This window comes from Melospiza melodia, chromosome 26 (genome assembly GCF_035770615.1).
Source record: "Melospiza melodia melodia isolate bMelMel2 chromosome 26, bMelMel2.pri, whole genome shotgun sequence".
In the NCBI taxonomy this organism is placed as follows: domain Eukaryota; kingdom Metazoa; phylum Chordata; class Aves; order Passeriformes; family Passerellidae; genus Melospiza; species Melospiza melodia.
In genome coordinates, this window is record NC_086219.1 from 1744992 (window position 1) to 1761235 (window position 16244).

General features: G+C 42.0%; 1 protein-coding gene across 2 annotated transcripts; it reads left to right on the plus strand.

Annotated features, from left to right (window-relative positions):
* The first annotated feature begins 2536 nt into the window (after positions 1-2536).
* TMEM88B (transmembrane protein 88B) lies at positions 2537-7700 on the plus strand. 2 transcript variants are annotated; one of them, XR_010030638.1, is made up of 3 exons: positions 2537-3901; positions 6513-7112; positions 7214-7700. XR_010030638.1 is itself a non-coding variant. In XM_063176996.1 (2 exons), the coding sequence occupies exons 1-2, from the start codon at positions 3632-3634 to the stop codon at positions 6753-6755; spliced, it is 513 nt and encodes a 170-aa protein (XP_063033066.1). In that variant the 5' UTR covers positions 2537-3631; the 3' UTR covers positions 6756-7700. The 2 variants fall into 2 exon arrangements, 1 of the variants encoding a protein (XP_063033066.1); XM_063176996.1 differs by having other exon boundaries at positions 6513-7700.
* Positions 7701-16244: the final 8544 nt, after the last annotated feature.

The following is a 16244-nucleotide window of genomic DNA, read 5'->3' on the forward strand; positions in this document are numbered from 1 at the left end:
TCCTCTGATCCTGCCCCCCAGCCTTCCCGTCCTTTTTCCAGTCCTTCCCCCGGTTCTTCCTCTGATCCTTCCTCCGGTCCTACCGCCGAGCCTTCCCGGTTCTTCCTCTGATTCTGCTCCCGAGCCTTCCCCGTCCTTTTTCCAGTCCCTCCTCCGGTCCTTCCTCTGATCCTTCCTCCGTTTCTGCCCCCGAGCCTTCCTCGTCCTTCCTCCGATTCTTCCTTCGGTCCTTCCTGTGGTTTTTCCTCCAGTCCTTCCCTTGAGCCTTCCTCTAGTCCTTCCTCTGGTCCTTCTTCCAGTCTTTTCCCCGGTTCTTACCCCGGTTCATCCCCCGAGCCTTCCCGGTCCTTTCCCCGGTCCTTGCCCAGATCCTTCCCGGTCGTTCTTCCAGTCCTTCCTCCAGTTCTTCCCCCTTCTCCCGATCTTCCCCTTGCCCTTCCTCCAGTCCTGTCCCCAGCCCTTTTCCCGGCCCCTTTCCCGGTCATTCTCCGGCTTTTCCACCTCTCTCATCTCCTCTCTCACAGCACAGTGCCTTTGCCCCGTGCTGGGCATCCTCTGCCCCAGCCCGAGTTCAGCCATGGAATCACGGAGTATCCTGAGTAGGAAAGGACCCACAGGGATCATCCAGCCCAGCGCCCAGCCCTGCACAGACACCCCAAAATTCCACTCTGTGCGTCCCTGAGAGCGTTGTCCAAACCCTCCTGGAGCTCTCATTCCCTGGGGAGCCTGGGCAGTGCCCCAGAACTCTCTGGGTGAAAAAACCTTTCCCAAAATCTGACCTAAACCTCTCCTGACACAGCTCCAGCCATTCCCTCAGGTCACCAGAAACCTTCACCTTTGGGTGAAGAACCTTTTACCTGATCCCAGCCCTCTGTTGTGCCCTCACCACCTGCCTGAGGTGTGACCAAGGCAGCCCAAACCCACAGCTCAGCTGTGGCACACACACTGGGGTTGTAGCAAAATCCCCTGGAAAAAGGAGCTGGGCTGCTTGGAGTGTGCATTCCCACAGCTCAGTGAGGAATTTGGGATTTTGCATCCCCAGCAGTGCTCCAGCCATCAGTGTGAGCAGGTTTGGTGTTGTTTTCAGTGGCTGGAAGGATTCCATAGTGGGTAACAAACCTTACATCATCCTGCAAGGGTTAGGGTTGGAGAATGGGACACATAAATGGAAAATTTATGAGCTGTGCAAACCACAAGATGGTGCTGCCAGAAAATGATTCCATGGGAGCAGCAGTCTCAGTGTCAGAGAACTGATGGATTTTTTTAAAATCATCACCACTTCCAGCATCTCAAAGCAATCATGCTCCTGTTGTAAACTGCTCCATCATCAATCATCAAGATCTTCCCCACTTCTGGGAAAGTTCTTGTCAAGAATGTGGAAATTTCAGAGAAATCTTTCTCAATATCGCTGAGGTTTGTCTGACACAAAGTTCACTTGGTTATTACAAGAACCAGTAGACAATAAATGTACAGAACACAATTTTCAGACCTCCCTGAAAAGGTTAAAACACATTTTCGTGACAGCAAAAGAACTTTGGAAAGTTTCCCTGGATTTAGCAAAGCTTCTTAGAATTTTTGGCACTTTTATGAATGCTTAAATTGTATTTCACCACACCCTGTGCCATCACCAGCAGATGGTAAAAGCAGCTGTAGGATTTTTAGCTGCCCAGCCCTGAGTTAATCTTTCCACGGTTTAAGCCTAAAATTGATTTCTCTTCCTATAGTTTTGAGTTTGGGTTCTTTCTGTTTGTGTGACTCCTCCTTTTTTTCCACTTCAAGTTTGAAAAATATTGTGTCTTTAAATCTAACCAGAATTTAGACAGGCAGAGGAACCACTGAGGCTCCCAGAGCTCCCTACCACTTGTCACATTTATGGTTTCCTGCACAGCTCCAGATTTTATTATTAACGCTCTCTCTGGCCTGTGCAGCCCTGAAAACAGGATGGATCCAGCAGTTATTTCCCCTGGGATGTCTGGACAGATCTGAGAAGAGATTTCACATTTTGCAGCTTGAGTGGAGGCTGCTGCCTTGCAAACCCCCCTGGGAGCCATCCAGCCCTGGAGTGCAGGGAAGAACAGGATGGAAATGGACTTGTCACACTCTGCTCTCTGCTTCAGAGCTTGTTTCTCTCCGTGTTTTTTAATATCTCTCTCTTATTACTGCCACTCTGTCTTGGAGGCTGCACAGGCACGGAGATGGGGCTGAAATTCTTAAATAATATTGATCTTATGAGGGAGATGAAATAATTGATAATTGCTGTGCCTCCTCTACGAGAGTATCAATATGTTCTGCAAACAACACCAGATGACTGCAGGGGACAGATGATTTCTGAGGAATACAGTGATTATTATCAATTTCTCTTAGGGTTTTTTTTTCCTTTATTTAATCTAGAGAGGAATTTTAGAAAATGAACCAGAGGCAGAATAATTAAAGTTGGAGAGGGACCATCTTGACCCGGGGATGGATGGCTGGAGCGTGGGGAGGCAGATGTGGAGGATTGGCCAGCACAGAGAGCACTGAGGCTGCTCTGTAAACACAGCAAAGCTGAGCTCAGAAGGGACCTCAGTGCTGGGAGAGAGTGGCTGCAGTGACAGCACCACACACTGCTCCCATCCCTGCTGCACGGGAGGGGCTCAGAGCTGGGAAACAGCTCCTGCCCTTCCTCTGCTCTGCTCACCTCCCTGGGGTGAGACCTGGGCAGCAACATCTGCTGGGATACACCTGGAGAGCATGGAAAGGTGATTTGAAGACAAGGAGCTGCCTGGGGGTCCCTAAACCTGATATTCTGAACACCTAAACCTGATATTCTGAGCACCTAAGCCTGATCTGCTGAGCACCTAAGCCTGATCTGCTGAACACGTGAGCCTGACATCCTGAGCATCTAAGCCTGGTATTCTGAACCTGAGCCTGATATTCTGAACACCTGAGTCTGATATTCTGAATTTAAGCCTGACATCCTGAGCATCTAAGCCTGATATTCTGAACCTAAGCCTGATATTCTGAACACCTGAGTCTGATTTTCTGAATTTAAGCCTGACATCCTGAGCATCTAAGCCTGGTGTTCTGAGCACCTGAGCCTGAAATCCTGAACATCCTAGTCTGATATTCTGGACACCTAAACCTGATATTCTGAGCCTAAGCCTGATCTGAACACCCGAGCCTGATCTGCTGAACACCTGAGCCTGACATCCTGAACCTAACCCTGACATGCTGAACCCAAACCTGACATCCTGACTACCCAGCTGAGCTCCAAGTTGGAGGGGGATACCAAAGCCCACTGAGCAGCCCATCACAGCCACCACAGCCACCCCTTGGGACCTCTTGGGATCGGAATTTTGGGAAAAACAACAGCAAAATTCAGCAGGACTCTGGATTCTAAACCAAAATAAAAATTACTGCCAAACTTCCAGCAGATCTGCTTTGGGAGAGGCTGGGAAAAGCATCTGAAAGGAAGCAAATTGTGTTGAGCAGGGAGCAGGGAGACCTTTCCTTGCTGCCCCACGATGATCTCTGCCTGAGGGCTCCTGAAGGAGACAGAAGAACCCTTTGCAAGCTCCTTCCCACCTCTGCCAGACCAAAAGCAAGGAAATACTTTTGGAGAAGAGCGTGGCTCGGTGGATCTCCTTGAAGGATGCCCGGCCAGGAGCCTGAGGACTTTGGAGCAGAAATCCCGTCAGAAAAATCCCGAATGATCCCTGGGCTCCCCCCGTACGACATGGACGAGCAGCTCCTGCCCAGGCAGCCCCGCAGCCCCTGCTGCTGCCTGGCCTGGACCCTGCTGATAGGAACCATGAACTGCCTGGTTTTCCTCCTGAATTTGCTCCTGATGTTTGTGATCTTCACCGTCGTGCTCCTTCCTACCATCGTGGTGGTTTACTTTGGCTTCCAGTGCCACTCCCAGGTAAGAGCCACTCCTCAAGGGCAGGGCCACACCTGAGGGTCCCTCTGAGCCCCAGCTGAGCAGTGCCTGGAAAGGACAGGAAAATTCCTCAGGGTTTGGCTTTGGGCACAGATTTTTCCCAGATTTTTCTGTGTGAATAGCTTGGGCTGACAAGGACAGGTATTGTGGGAAATTGGGCAGTGGAGTTGTGCCCCCATGGAACTTGGGCAGTGGATTTGTGTCCCCATGGAAATTGGGCAATGAAGTTGTGTCCCCGTGGAAATTGGGCAGTGGAGTTGTGTCCCCGTGGAAATTGGGCAGTGGAGTTGTGTCCCCATGGAAATTGGGCAGTGGAGTTTTGTCCCCCTGGAAGTGCCAAGCAGAGGTGCCAGGTGAGGTGAACACACTCCCTGCCCTGATGGAATTGCTGTTTACATTTTAATTTCACAATTATTTCTCTCTTCCCTGGGATTTCTGTCACTGAGAGCTCCAGAGCTCACAGCCCTGCCTGGGCTCTGGTGGGGTTTGCTGCTTTCTGTTGAGTTAAATTTAAGATCCATTAGGATCTGCCTAATTAGGATCAGTAAAATCTGACAGGATATCTAATCCCCTTCTTGTGCCAATCTAACATTCCTGCTCCCAACAATTCTGTGCATTCCTCACACCAATTCAATTTCCTCACACCAAAAATAAGACTCCTTTGTCCATCCAGGCTCTGTTTGCTGCCCTCTGCATTGCATCATTTCCTTATTTACCAATCCCTTCTTGCTATATTCCTTTAAACACTTTTGGGATCAGCTGACCAAAAGCAATTCCCTGTTTCCCTTGCAGGCTTGGGTAGTTACACCAGCTCAATGTGCCTTTTTCATAAGTCATAAACAGGGACTGAAAATGGGAAAAAACCCTCCCAGAACTGCCCCTTCCAGCTTCCCTCACCTTGGAAAACCTCGAGTTCTGCTTTGCACACACACTCAGAGGCTTTGAGGAGACGCAGAATGTTTTTGAGCGCAGCCAAGTGCACCAGAAGTGAAAACTGCTGGGAGCTGTGAGGAGATTTTTAAACTCAGCTTTTCCTTCAATGCAATCATAGCAAGGAATTGTGGCTTCGGCAGAGCAGCCTCTGACTTTGGGCCACGGTTTCTGAGTGGCTCCCCAGCAGCCAGGGGCTGATTTCTGCACTGCAGCTCCATTAGATAGATTTATTGTTGGGTTTTAGCATCATTGTGTTCCTTTCACTGCTGAAAGGAGAAAAGAATAAAGTCAGAGGCTGCCTGCAGCATTTGGAGTGCAGAACAAGCGAGTGCCAGCATGAAAGGAGGGCTCTGAGCACCACTCAGGCTGGCCCAGAGAGGTTTTCTTTGCAAGTGGTCATTTCTGGCAGGGTTTTCAGGCAGAAATGAGTGTACACAGAGAGCAGAACACAAAGGGCTCTGGAGAGCCATGGGATGAGCAGAATCTGTCTGCAGAATCTAACAGATTTCTTTATTTCTATATTTATTTTATTTATATATTTATATATAATTTATATTTATTTTATATTAAATATATTTTTATATATTAAATGTATATTATATAAATTTATAGTATAATATCTTTTAAATAAAATTAAATAGATGTTATTTAATTTATTTATTTTTTGTTCTTCCCAGCGTTGTGCCACTCACACCAATGTAGCACCAGGAGGTTTTTTTGGATTTAGTTTGTGCAGAATCTAACAGATTTCTGTATTTTTATTAGTTTTTATTTATATATTGATATATTGTTTATATTTCATTTTATTTATATAAAATATATATTATATACAATTATAATATATATTTTATAAAATTATATAGATGTTATTTAATTTATTTATTTTTTGTTCTTCCCAGCGTTGTGCCACCCACACCAATGTAGCACCAGGAGGTTTTTTTGATTTGGTTTGTGCCTATCCAATGCTATTGGATGACTGAATAAAATGAGTGTTCCCTGCTCCAGGGTCAGTGCACAGTGCTCCTGTCTCACAGGGAGAATTAAAAGCTTGATTAAGATGTGATTTCTGTCACAGACTGTGCCTGAGGATTGCTCAGCTCTGAGAGAGGGAGCAAAAGAAAAATGTTTTCTTTTTCCATGGAAACATTGGAAACTCAGGGGTGTTTTGGCCACTGCTGTCAGCACCAGGCCACATGACAGGGGTGGCTCTGGCAGAGTTGGGATAATGGGGGGCTTCTCACAGAATCCACAGAATCACAGAATTCTCAGAATCCCCAGGATGGAAGAGACCTTAAAGATCATGGAGTCCAACCCAGCCCTCAACTCAGCCCTGGCACCCAGTGCCACATCCAGGCTTTGTTAAACACACCCAGGGATGGGGACTGCAGCACCTCCCTGGGCAGCCATTCCAGAACTTTATCCCCTTTCTGTAAAACACTTTATCCCCTTTCTGTAAAAACCTCCTTCCCAATATCCAATCTGCATTTCCCTTGGTGCAGCTCGAGGCTGTGTCCTCTGGTTCTGTCATTTCCTGGAGAAGGAGGAACCCCAACCCACGCCCACCTTGCAGGGAACTGTAGGCAGTGCTTTTTTGTTGGTCACTTTTTGGAGCCCTTTCCCCGTGTTCTGATCCTGGCTGTGCCTCTCTGTGCCCCCACAGGTGCTGCACTCCTCCGCCCGCTACTGCAAGAGCCTCCTGGACGACAACAGCTCCTCTGCCCTCATCATCCTGGGCTTTGTCATCATGTCCCCGCTGCTGGTGGTGGCCATGGCCATCTACTGCAGCCTGGCCCGGCGCCTGCAGCTGCTGGTGTGCTTCCAGCCCTACAGCCTGGCCCTCTACAAGGGGGGCCGCTGCTGCTGGGCCAGGGGCTGCAGCCGCCAGCTCAAGGCCTGGGTGTGAGCCTGCAGCACCAGCGGGGTCCCCTCCCTGTGCCCCACCATCATCATCATCATCATCATCCTCGGCCCTCCGCGGGGAGGTGCCGCTCCTCGGCCTGGGCACACTGTGGTGTATCTCAAAAAATCCCAAAAATATCCCAAAAATATCCCAAAAAATCCCCAAATTCTGCAATGGAGTGGAAACACACGTGGGACAGGTGTGGGGAGGGCAGGGCAGCTTCATCCTCCTAAATCAAGGAAATCACCCTCTGGATTATCCCCAGAATCCCAGGGCAGCTTCATCCTTCCGAATCCCCCTCTGGTTTATCCCCAAAATCCCCAAAATCTGCAACAGAGTGGGAGACACAGAGTGGGACAGGTGTGGGGTGGGCAGGGCAACTCCATCCTCCTAAACCACTCTGTGATTTATCCCAAAAATCCCCCAAATCTGCAATGGAATGGAGACACAGAGTGGGACAGGTGTGGGGTGGGCAGGGCAGCTTCATCCTCCTAAATCAAGGAAATCACCCTGTGCTTTATCCCAAAAACCCCAAAAATCTGGAACAGAGTGGAGACACAGCATGTGACAGGTATGGGGTGGGCAGGGCACCTTCACCCTTCCAAATCCCCCTCTGGTTTACCCCAAAACTCCCCAGGCAGCTTCATCCTCCTAAATCACCCTGTGGTTTATCCCAAAAATCCCAGGGCACCTTCATCCTTCCAAATCCCCCTGTGGTTTACCCCCAAAATCTGGAACTGACTGGAAACACAGGTGGGAGAGGTGTGGGGTGGGCAGGGCAGCTCCATCCCCCCAAACCCTCTCTGCTGTTGTTTTTGGTGTTGTTTTTGGTGTTGTTTTTGGTGTTGTTTTTGGTGTTGTTCCTGCCATCACTGCCTGCTGTCCCCTTTGTCCCCTTCAGAGCCATTCCCAGTTTTCTGTACAAATAAAGTTTGTGCCCAACCCCTCCTGAGGAGTTTGTTGTGTCTCAAAGCCCTCCTGCAGCAGAACCACCTCTTGTTCTCCACTTGGTAGCACTGTGAGGTAAAATGGAATTTTTGTTCTCTATCTGATGATTTTCTTTTAGTTTTTATTTTTAAAAATCAATTTTCTGGTTGATTTTTCCTGCTATTTGCCCTGATACCACCCAGAGGAATAACCAGGGGTGGCTACAGGGGGGAGTGAACTGGAGAGGGAAAAAAAAGGAGGTTTTTTTATTTGGTTTGACAAACAAGCTGACATTTTCTGACAAGACTGAAGAAAAACAAGAAAGTTCTGTTCCAGGCAGGGAGATCTGCTGGAGGATAACGAGGTTTTGCCTGAGGGCTCTGTCTGCTCACTGGGTGCAGATATTTGATATGAGCTGCTGCTCCTTTTGCTCGCCCTGTTGTTTAATCCAACTGCTTTTAAAAGGAAAACATCCCTCAGTGTGGTAGGGCTGCAGAGAAACCCAGAGTTATTTGCTACAGCCTCCCCAAGAAAGCAAAATTGTATTTTAGTTGGCATTTAATATATATAAAATAAAAATATGAAATATTAAATATGAAGTATAAAATATAAGATATAAAATATAATCTATTAAATATAAAATACTCCACAAAGTATTTTATATTTTATATATTATATATATTAAATTAATTTAATTCCTTTAATTTGAATTAAATTAATTTAATATATGAATTTAATATATGAATTTTTTGGGGATAAACAATTCCCAGCAGTGCTGCAACTCCGGGGTGAAGCTGAATTCATCCCGCCAAGAAGCAGCAAAACTGTGAAACTGCGCTGGTGCTGAGCCACTCCACAGCAAGAGGGGGAAACAGGAGACCAAAAAAATCTAATTTTTTATCCCAGAAAAGCCTTGAAGGAGGGAGGAAAACAATCCCACCAAGAAGCAGCAAAGTTGTGCTGGTGCTGAGCCGCTCCACAGCAAGATAATGATTAAAAGGAAAAACAGAAGACAAAAAAACCCAAATTTTTTTGAAGGAGAGAGGAACCTCCTCTGCTGGATGAGGCTGCTCAGAGAACTCCGTGGACATCCTGGAGAGCAGAAAATTCCCTCTAAATCCTGGCCAAGTGTTTTCCTCTGGCTGCAGACGTTTCCATGAGGTCACTCTTGGAGCTCCTCCCGTGGCTGGAACGTTCAGCACCAGAAACTGAAATGTTTGGGGCTTTGTGATGCTCCTGTGGCTCACTCTGTGGGGCAAAAGGGGCTTTGTAGGGTTTGGGATCATGCAGGGTTTGGGATCCTGCAGGATTTGGGATCATGCAGGGTTTGGGATCATGCAGGGTTTGGGGTGCTCCAGGATTTGGGATCCAGCAGGGTTTAGGATCCTGCAGGATCTGGGATCCTCCAGGATTTGAGATCCTCTAGGATTTGAGATCCTGGAGAATCCTGCAGGATTTGGGACCGTGCTCAAGGATTTGGAATCTTCCAGGATTTGAGATCCTGCAGGGTCTGGGATCCTGCAGGATTTGGGACCATGCTCAAGGATTTGGAACATTCCAGGGTTTGGGATCCTCCAGGATTTTGGATCCTCCAGGATTTTTGATCCTGCAGGGTTTGGGACCTTGCAAGGTTTGGGATCCTCCAGGATCTAGGACCCTGCAGAATTTGGGATCTGCCAGGGTTTGGGACCCTGCAGGATTTGGGATCCTCCAGAATTTGAGATCCTGCAGGATTTGGGACCATGAAGGATTTGGGATCGTCCAGGATTTTGGATCCTGTAGGATTTTGCATCCTCCAGGGTTTAGGATCCTGCAGGGTTTGGGATGCTCAAGGATTTGGGATGCTGCAGGATTTGGGATCCTCCAGGATTTGGGACCCTGCAGGATTTGGGACCCTCCAGAATTTGGGATCCTGCAGGATCTGGGATGCTGCAGGATTTGGGATCCTGCAGGGTTTGGGATCCTCCAGGATTTGGGACCATGAAGGATTTGGGATCTTCCAGGATTTGGGATCCTGCAGAGTTTGAGATGCTCAAGAATTTGGGATCCTCCAGGATTTTGGATCTTCCAGGATTTGGGATCCTGCAGGGTTTGAGACCTGGCAGGATTTGGGACCCTGCAGGGTTTGGGATGCTCCAGGGTTTGGGATCCTTCCTGCCTCAGTCTCCATCTCCCCTGCTCCTTGCAGAGCTGCTCCCAGCAAAGTCCTGTCACCCTGATTAATGATCAACTGTAAAAAAAGATGATTCAGGACTATACACTTAATTAATGATTAATTAATGATCAGCTGTACCAAAAGATGATTCAGGATTATACACTTCATTAATGATCATCTCTAACAAAAGATAATTCCAGGAATCCTTGGATCTGCTTTTTGGTCTGCAGCCCCGGAAAAACGCTGGATTCAGGGCAGGGTCTGACACGTGGGGTGAAAAATTGTGATTTTTGCTGGGTTAATTATGAAACTGCAGCAGTGGGGTCTCCTCACACCCTCCATGGGTTGGGCCAGGAGAGAACAGGGGAGAACCCCAGAATTCCACCAGAATTTGGAGATTTGCAGGAATTCCCTGAAGGGAGAGAAACCTTGATGGAAGCAGTAACATGAATAATCAGAGGGGCTGCTTTAATAAAATTAATAAAAAACCTCACTTTAATAAACTCACTTTAATAAACTTAATAACTTTAATAAAAAGGGATCAAAAAATTCCCTTCTTCATTAAAATTTCGCGGTTCAATTTCCCTTGTTTTCCCCTCTGGGACATTTTCCCCTCCTGTTCCAGGTGTTCCCTCCATTCCTGCCCGGCTTGCAAACCCTGGAGATGGTGGAAAAAGGAGAAAATAAATCAGGAGAGAAGCTCTGGGTGGCTTTTTTTGGCCAAGCAGTGTCCTTGACAGGTGCCAGGAAGCCGAGCAGAGGCAGAAAAATCCCCATGTGTGGGAGAAGTCTGCAAAACAGGATCTGCCACACTTCCTCCCTCTTTTCCACCCCATTTGTACTGAAATATCTGCAGATTTTTTATTTACAGCAATAGCTGGTTGTCCTTTGGAGAAAATGGAAGTGGAAGTTCTGAGCGGATGGCTGGAATTGCAGATTTTCAGAGAACTGAGTGGAAATTTCAGGGAAATTTTCAGGATTTGGTGTGGCTGCAGCTGGTTTCGCTTTTCCCATTTTTCTCGATTTTTAGTGGCATTCCCAGAGACCCATCCCATTTTGGGGGGATTTTTAGGGTCATTCTTCAGGATTTTGCTGTAAATGCAGATTTCCACATGTGGCTGATCTGTTCAGAACCCTCAAACTCTGAGCACCTCAATTCCTCCCTCATTTCCCCATAACTCCTCCCAGGAATTCTTCCTTCCTAATGCTTCTTCCTGGATTTTATTTTATTTTATTTTATTTTTATTTTTTATTTTTATTTATGATATCCCTGTTGGCAAGTGGGGAATGTGGATGGGCTCTGAATTCACATTCTACCTCTTCTTTCTTGGCTGGAAAAGCAAATTTATCATGCAGAAAGAGCCTGATCCACCATATGATATAAAGGTCTTTTTGAATTTTATATATATGTTATAGATATAGATATAGATATAGATATAGATATAGATATAGATATAGATATAGATATAGATATAGATGATATAGATATAGATATAGATATAGATATAGATATAGATATAGATATAGATATAGATATAGATATAGATATAGATATAGATATAGATAGATATATTTGAGGAGTTTTTTTGATATCAGGGTCTTTTTGAGGTCTACCTACACTTGTGGAAGAGCAGAAAGGACATTTCTGCCCAACAATTTCACTTATTTGTGGCTGAAAAAGAAAATTTATCTTGCATAAAGAGCCTGATCCACCATGTGATGTAAAGGTCTTTTCGAATTCTATTTCTATTTCTATTTCTATTTCTATTTCTATTTCTATTTCTATTTCCATTTCTATTTATAGGAACAGGTATAGGTATATTTCTATTTATAGGTATATTTCTATTGGTATTTATATATTGTTTATATATTTTCATATATTTATATATATATTTATATATTTATGTATATTTTTATATATATATAATATTTATTTGAGGTTTTTTTTTTAATATCAGGGTCTTTTTGAGGTCATCCTACACCTGCGGAAGAGCAGAGAGGACATTTCTGCCCAACAATTTCACTTCTTTATGGCTGAAAAAGCAAATTTATATTGTAGAAACAGCTTGACCACCCCGTGGCAGAGCAGAGAGGAGATTTCTGCCCCTGATTTGTGGGGGGATTTTTGTTCTCTGCTTGTTCTTTCATCGTTCAGGAATTCCTGCAGCCAGCTCTGGAACAAAAGTCCTTTATGCCCAGAAGAGATGGGGATTGTTTGGGATTTGTGATTTGCACAAATCTCCTTTTCTGGAGTTGCAGTTTGTGCCCAGGCTGGCGTGGGAGGAAGGACAGAGAGCCCCCCACTGTCCTGGCATTGCCTGGGCAGCAAATTAAAATGAGAAATGAATTTTTGTGGGGAATTTTTAAAGCCCTAAAAGAAGGCCTGGGGGTTCCTGCTGCACTCTGCATCCATGCAGAGGGAAAAAGCAAAAAAAAAAAATAAAAATAAAAAACCAAAAACAACAACAAGAAACACACAAAAACCCCAAAAAAACAAATTACCAAAAAAAAAAAAAATCCACCCAAAAAAACCCAAAAGGAAAACCCAAAAAACCAAACCAACCCAACCAACCCAAATCAAAGAAAAACCAAATAAAACACCCCAAAACCAAACTGAACCCAAACCAAGTAAACCTAAACCAACAAAACCCTCCCAAAAAACCAAAACAAAAAAAACCCAAAAAACCAAACCAAATAAAAAAAAACAAAACAAAACAATAAAACCAAACAAAAAACCAAAGAACCAAACCAACCCAATGAACCCAAACAAAAAAACTTAAACCAACAAAAACCAAAGAAAAATCCCCAAAAACCAAACAAAAAAAGAAACAAAAAACCACCCAAAACCCCGAAAAAACCAAAAAATCAAACAAAAACAAACAAACAAAAAAACAAACCCAAAAAACCAAACCAAAAAACCAACCAACCCAAACCAAAAAACCTAAACCAACAAAAACCCCCCAAAAAAAACCAAAAATCCCCTTAAAAACCAAACCAAAGCCAAACAAAAAAAAAGCCTAAACCAACAAAAAACCCCAAAAAACCCAAACAAAAAACCCAAGAAACCAAACCAAACCAAACAAAAAACCAAAAGAAAAACCAACCAAAAAAAAAAAAAAAAACCAAAAAGTAACAGACCAAAAAAGAAAAATCCAAAAATCCCCAAAACAAACCAAAAAATAAACAGTAATAAAATAAACCAAAAAACCACCCCAAATTGTTGGGTTTGGGGCTTTTCCTCTCTTCCAGACACACAAATGCAGGAGATCAGAGCTCCTGACGTGGGTGGAAATCCCTCAGGAAGGTCCGGCCTGAGGAGATCCTCCTAAATTTGGCTTTTCCACAGCTCTGGGCTCTGCTGACAGGATGGAGCCGGGACAAAGAGCCCAGAAATAAAGGAAATTATCCAAAGAATAGGCTGGGCTAAAAATGGAGCTGTGTCTGCAGAGCTCCTCGGGCTGCTCAGAACTCAGTCCAGGTTTTGGAGTTGTTTGGGTTCCTGGTGAGGAAAGGGGAAAAAGCTGAGGAAAAAAGCACTCAAATCCTGATCCTGAAGGAAATGGAGCAGCAATTTCAAATTTCTGAGGATTTTTTTTTTGCTGGAGGTTCTCAGGGAGGAACGTGAAAGGTTGGATTTGGATTGAAGGAAGGATGAGCTGCATGGAAAAGTTGGTTCAGGCAGATCTGGATCAGCCTCTCGTCCCTATGAAGACTTCGACAGAATCTTGCAGCTTTTGGAAGAGGGGAAGAAACTCAGAGAGGTGCACTTTATTAAAATTTAATATAAGATATAATATAATATAATATAATATAATATAATATAATATAATATAATATAATATAATATAATATAATATAATATGACATAATATACATATATTATATATTATATATTATATATTATATATTATATATTATATATTATATATTATATATTATATATTATATATTATATATTATATATTATATATTATATATTATATATTATATATTACACATTATATATTACACATTATATATTACACATTGTATATTATATATTACACATTGTATATTATACATTGTATATTATATATTATATGTCGTATGTAGTATAATTATTAATTTAAAATAGAATTTTATAGAATTTAAATGCTAAATAATAATATTTTTAATATATTATAGTTAAACATTTAAATATTTACTTAGTATATTAATATTAAAACTAAATATAATAAAATCAATATATAAGTATGTATTTATAATGTATATTTATTTATATATATTTATAATATATTAATAAGTCTATTTAATATATGTTATAATATATTTAAATATATTAAAATACATTTTTAATATAAATGTTAATTAGGAGATAGTTCATTATATATATTATTCATTATATATTTCTAATGTATTATAATATAATCTTTTATAAATACATAATGAATAATATATATTTATATATATCATTATATACTATTATATATAATAGTATAGTTATATATTAATATATTATAATATTATAATATATAATATATGTAATATATTATATGCAATATGTAATATCTATCCATATAATATATAATATATATAATATATTATATATATTATATTATATATATTATATACAGTATATAAATTTTATATATTTTATATGCTTTATATATTATATAATACTATAATATTAGAGATATACATTATAATATGATATATAATATTTTAATATATTATTTATAATATTTAAAATATTATTGAATCATAGTTTTATCATGGTGATATAAATTTTAATGTAATTTTTAATACAGAATTTTTAAATTCAGAAATTTTAAAATATATATTATATAAATCTATGAAATCACTCCCAATCTCTTCACAAAGACAAGGAGGAGTAATTCCCAGCCCTGCTTATCCTCTGAGAAACATAAAACTGGTGTTTGGGAGATGTAAACACTTCTATTTTTGTAGTTTGTCTTCCAAGTCAAGCAAAAATAAGAGATGACTCCAGGCTGAGCCCTGCATGACCCGGTGGTAACTGAGAAGTGACAGAGCCAGGCCTGGCCCAGGCTGGCATTTCTGGGGTCAGCGAGATGAACCTGGAGCCCTTGGCCTGCAGATGAGCAGAAATTAATGAGCAGAAATTAATTCATCAGCAGAAATCACCTTTAAAGTGGGAGAACTTGCGAGAAATGCTGCTCACTTCCAAAAAAATTGAGAAAGGTTTATTAAAACCTTATCAAAAATACAACAGAAGAATGAATGGAGAAAATATAACAGCACCAGAGCAGAGGATTTTTCCCACCAGGATTTTTTGCCTTTTAACCCTTTAAATTCTGCCCATGAGCTCTTTCTTCTCTGTCCATGGTGGAGTTTAAACCCTTTAATCTTGACTGTTGATCAGGTGCTGCCACAGTGACAATCCCACCCTCCCAAATGCCCCAAACCCTGATAACAACACAAGAGCGGTAAAACACCACTAAAAATCTATAAAATATAACTAAAAATCTATAAAACATAACAAAAATCTATAAAACATAGCTAAAAATCTATAAAACATAGCTATAAATCTATAAAACATAATTATAAATCTATAACATATAACTTCAAATCTATAACATATGACTTTAAATCTATAAAACATAACTATAAGCTTATAACACATAACTAAAAATGTACAAAACATAACTAAAAATGTATAAAATATAACTAAAAATGTGTAAAATATAACTATAAATCTATAAAACTTCTCCTAACATCTGTATATGATATTTGACTTTTAATTGTGAGAGGGATCCGAATCAGTCTCTCCTCCATCTGAAGCTTTCAACAAATCTTTTGGAAAGAGGGGAGGTAACTCAGAGAGGTACAGTTTATAAAAATTTAATATTAAATGTTTAATTAATACTATTTAATTAAAATATATAAATTATTTAATAAAAATTTATTTTAAAATACTAAGAATTATAATTTTAATTATAAATTTGGGAAGTGAGGGATGGAAGGGAATCATCTCCATTTATCCTGCGAGGGGCGCTGGATGGGTCCGGAGACGGGGCAGGAGGAGGATGGGATGGGATTTTGTGGGATATGATGGGATCTGCTGGGATTTGGTGGGATATGAGGGGATATTATGGGATATTCTGGGATACAATGGGAGCAGGTGGGTGTCTGGGTTTGGGATGCAGGAATTCAGGGATCTCAATCAGCCTCTCCTCCCTCTGAAGCTTCCAGCAAAGGTGTTTGAGCATTAATTTCCCGGTGTTTGAGCATTAATTTCCCGGTATTTGTGCATTAATTTCCTGGTGTTTGAGCATTAATTTCCCGGTGTTTGTGCATTAATTTCCTGATATTTGTGCAATAATTTCCCGGTGTTTGTGCATTAATTTCCCGGTGTTTGAGCATTAATTTCCCGGTGTTTGTGCATTAATTTC

Bases quoted from the DNA above. Each gene is read 5' to 3' on its own strand.
- TMEM88B (XM_063176996.1), top strand. From the start codon at position 3,632: ATGCCCGGCCAGGAGCCTGAGGACTTTGGAGCAGAAATCCCGTCAGAA. The intron at 3,902-6,512 runs GTAAGAGCCACT...GTGCCCCCACAG, and splicing joins GCTTCCAGTGCCACTCCCAG to GTGCTGCACTCCTCCGCCCG.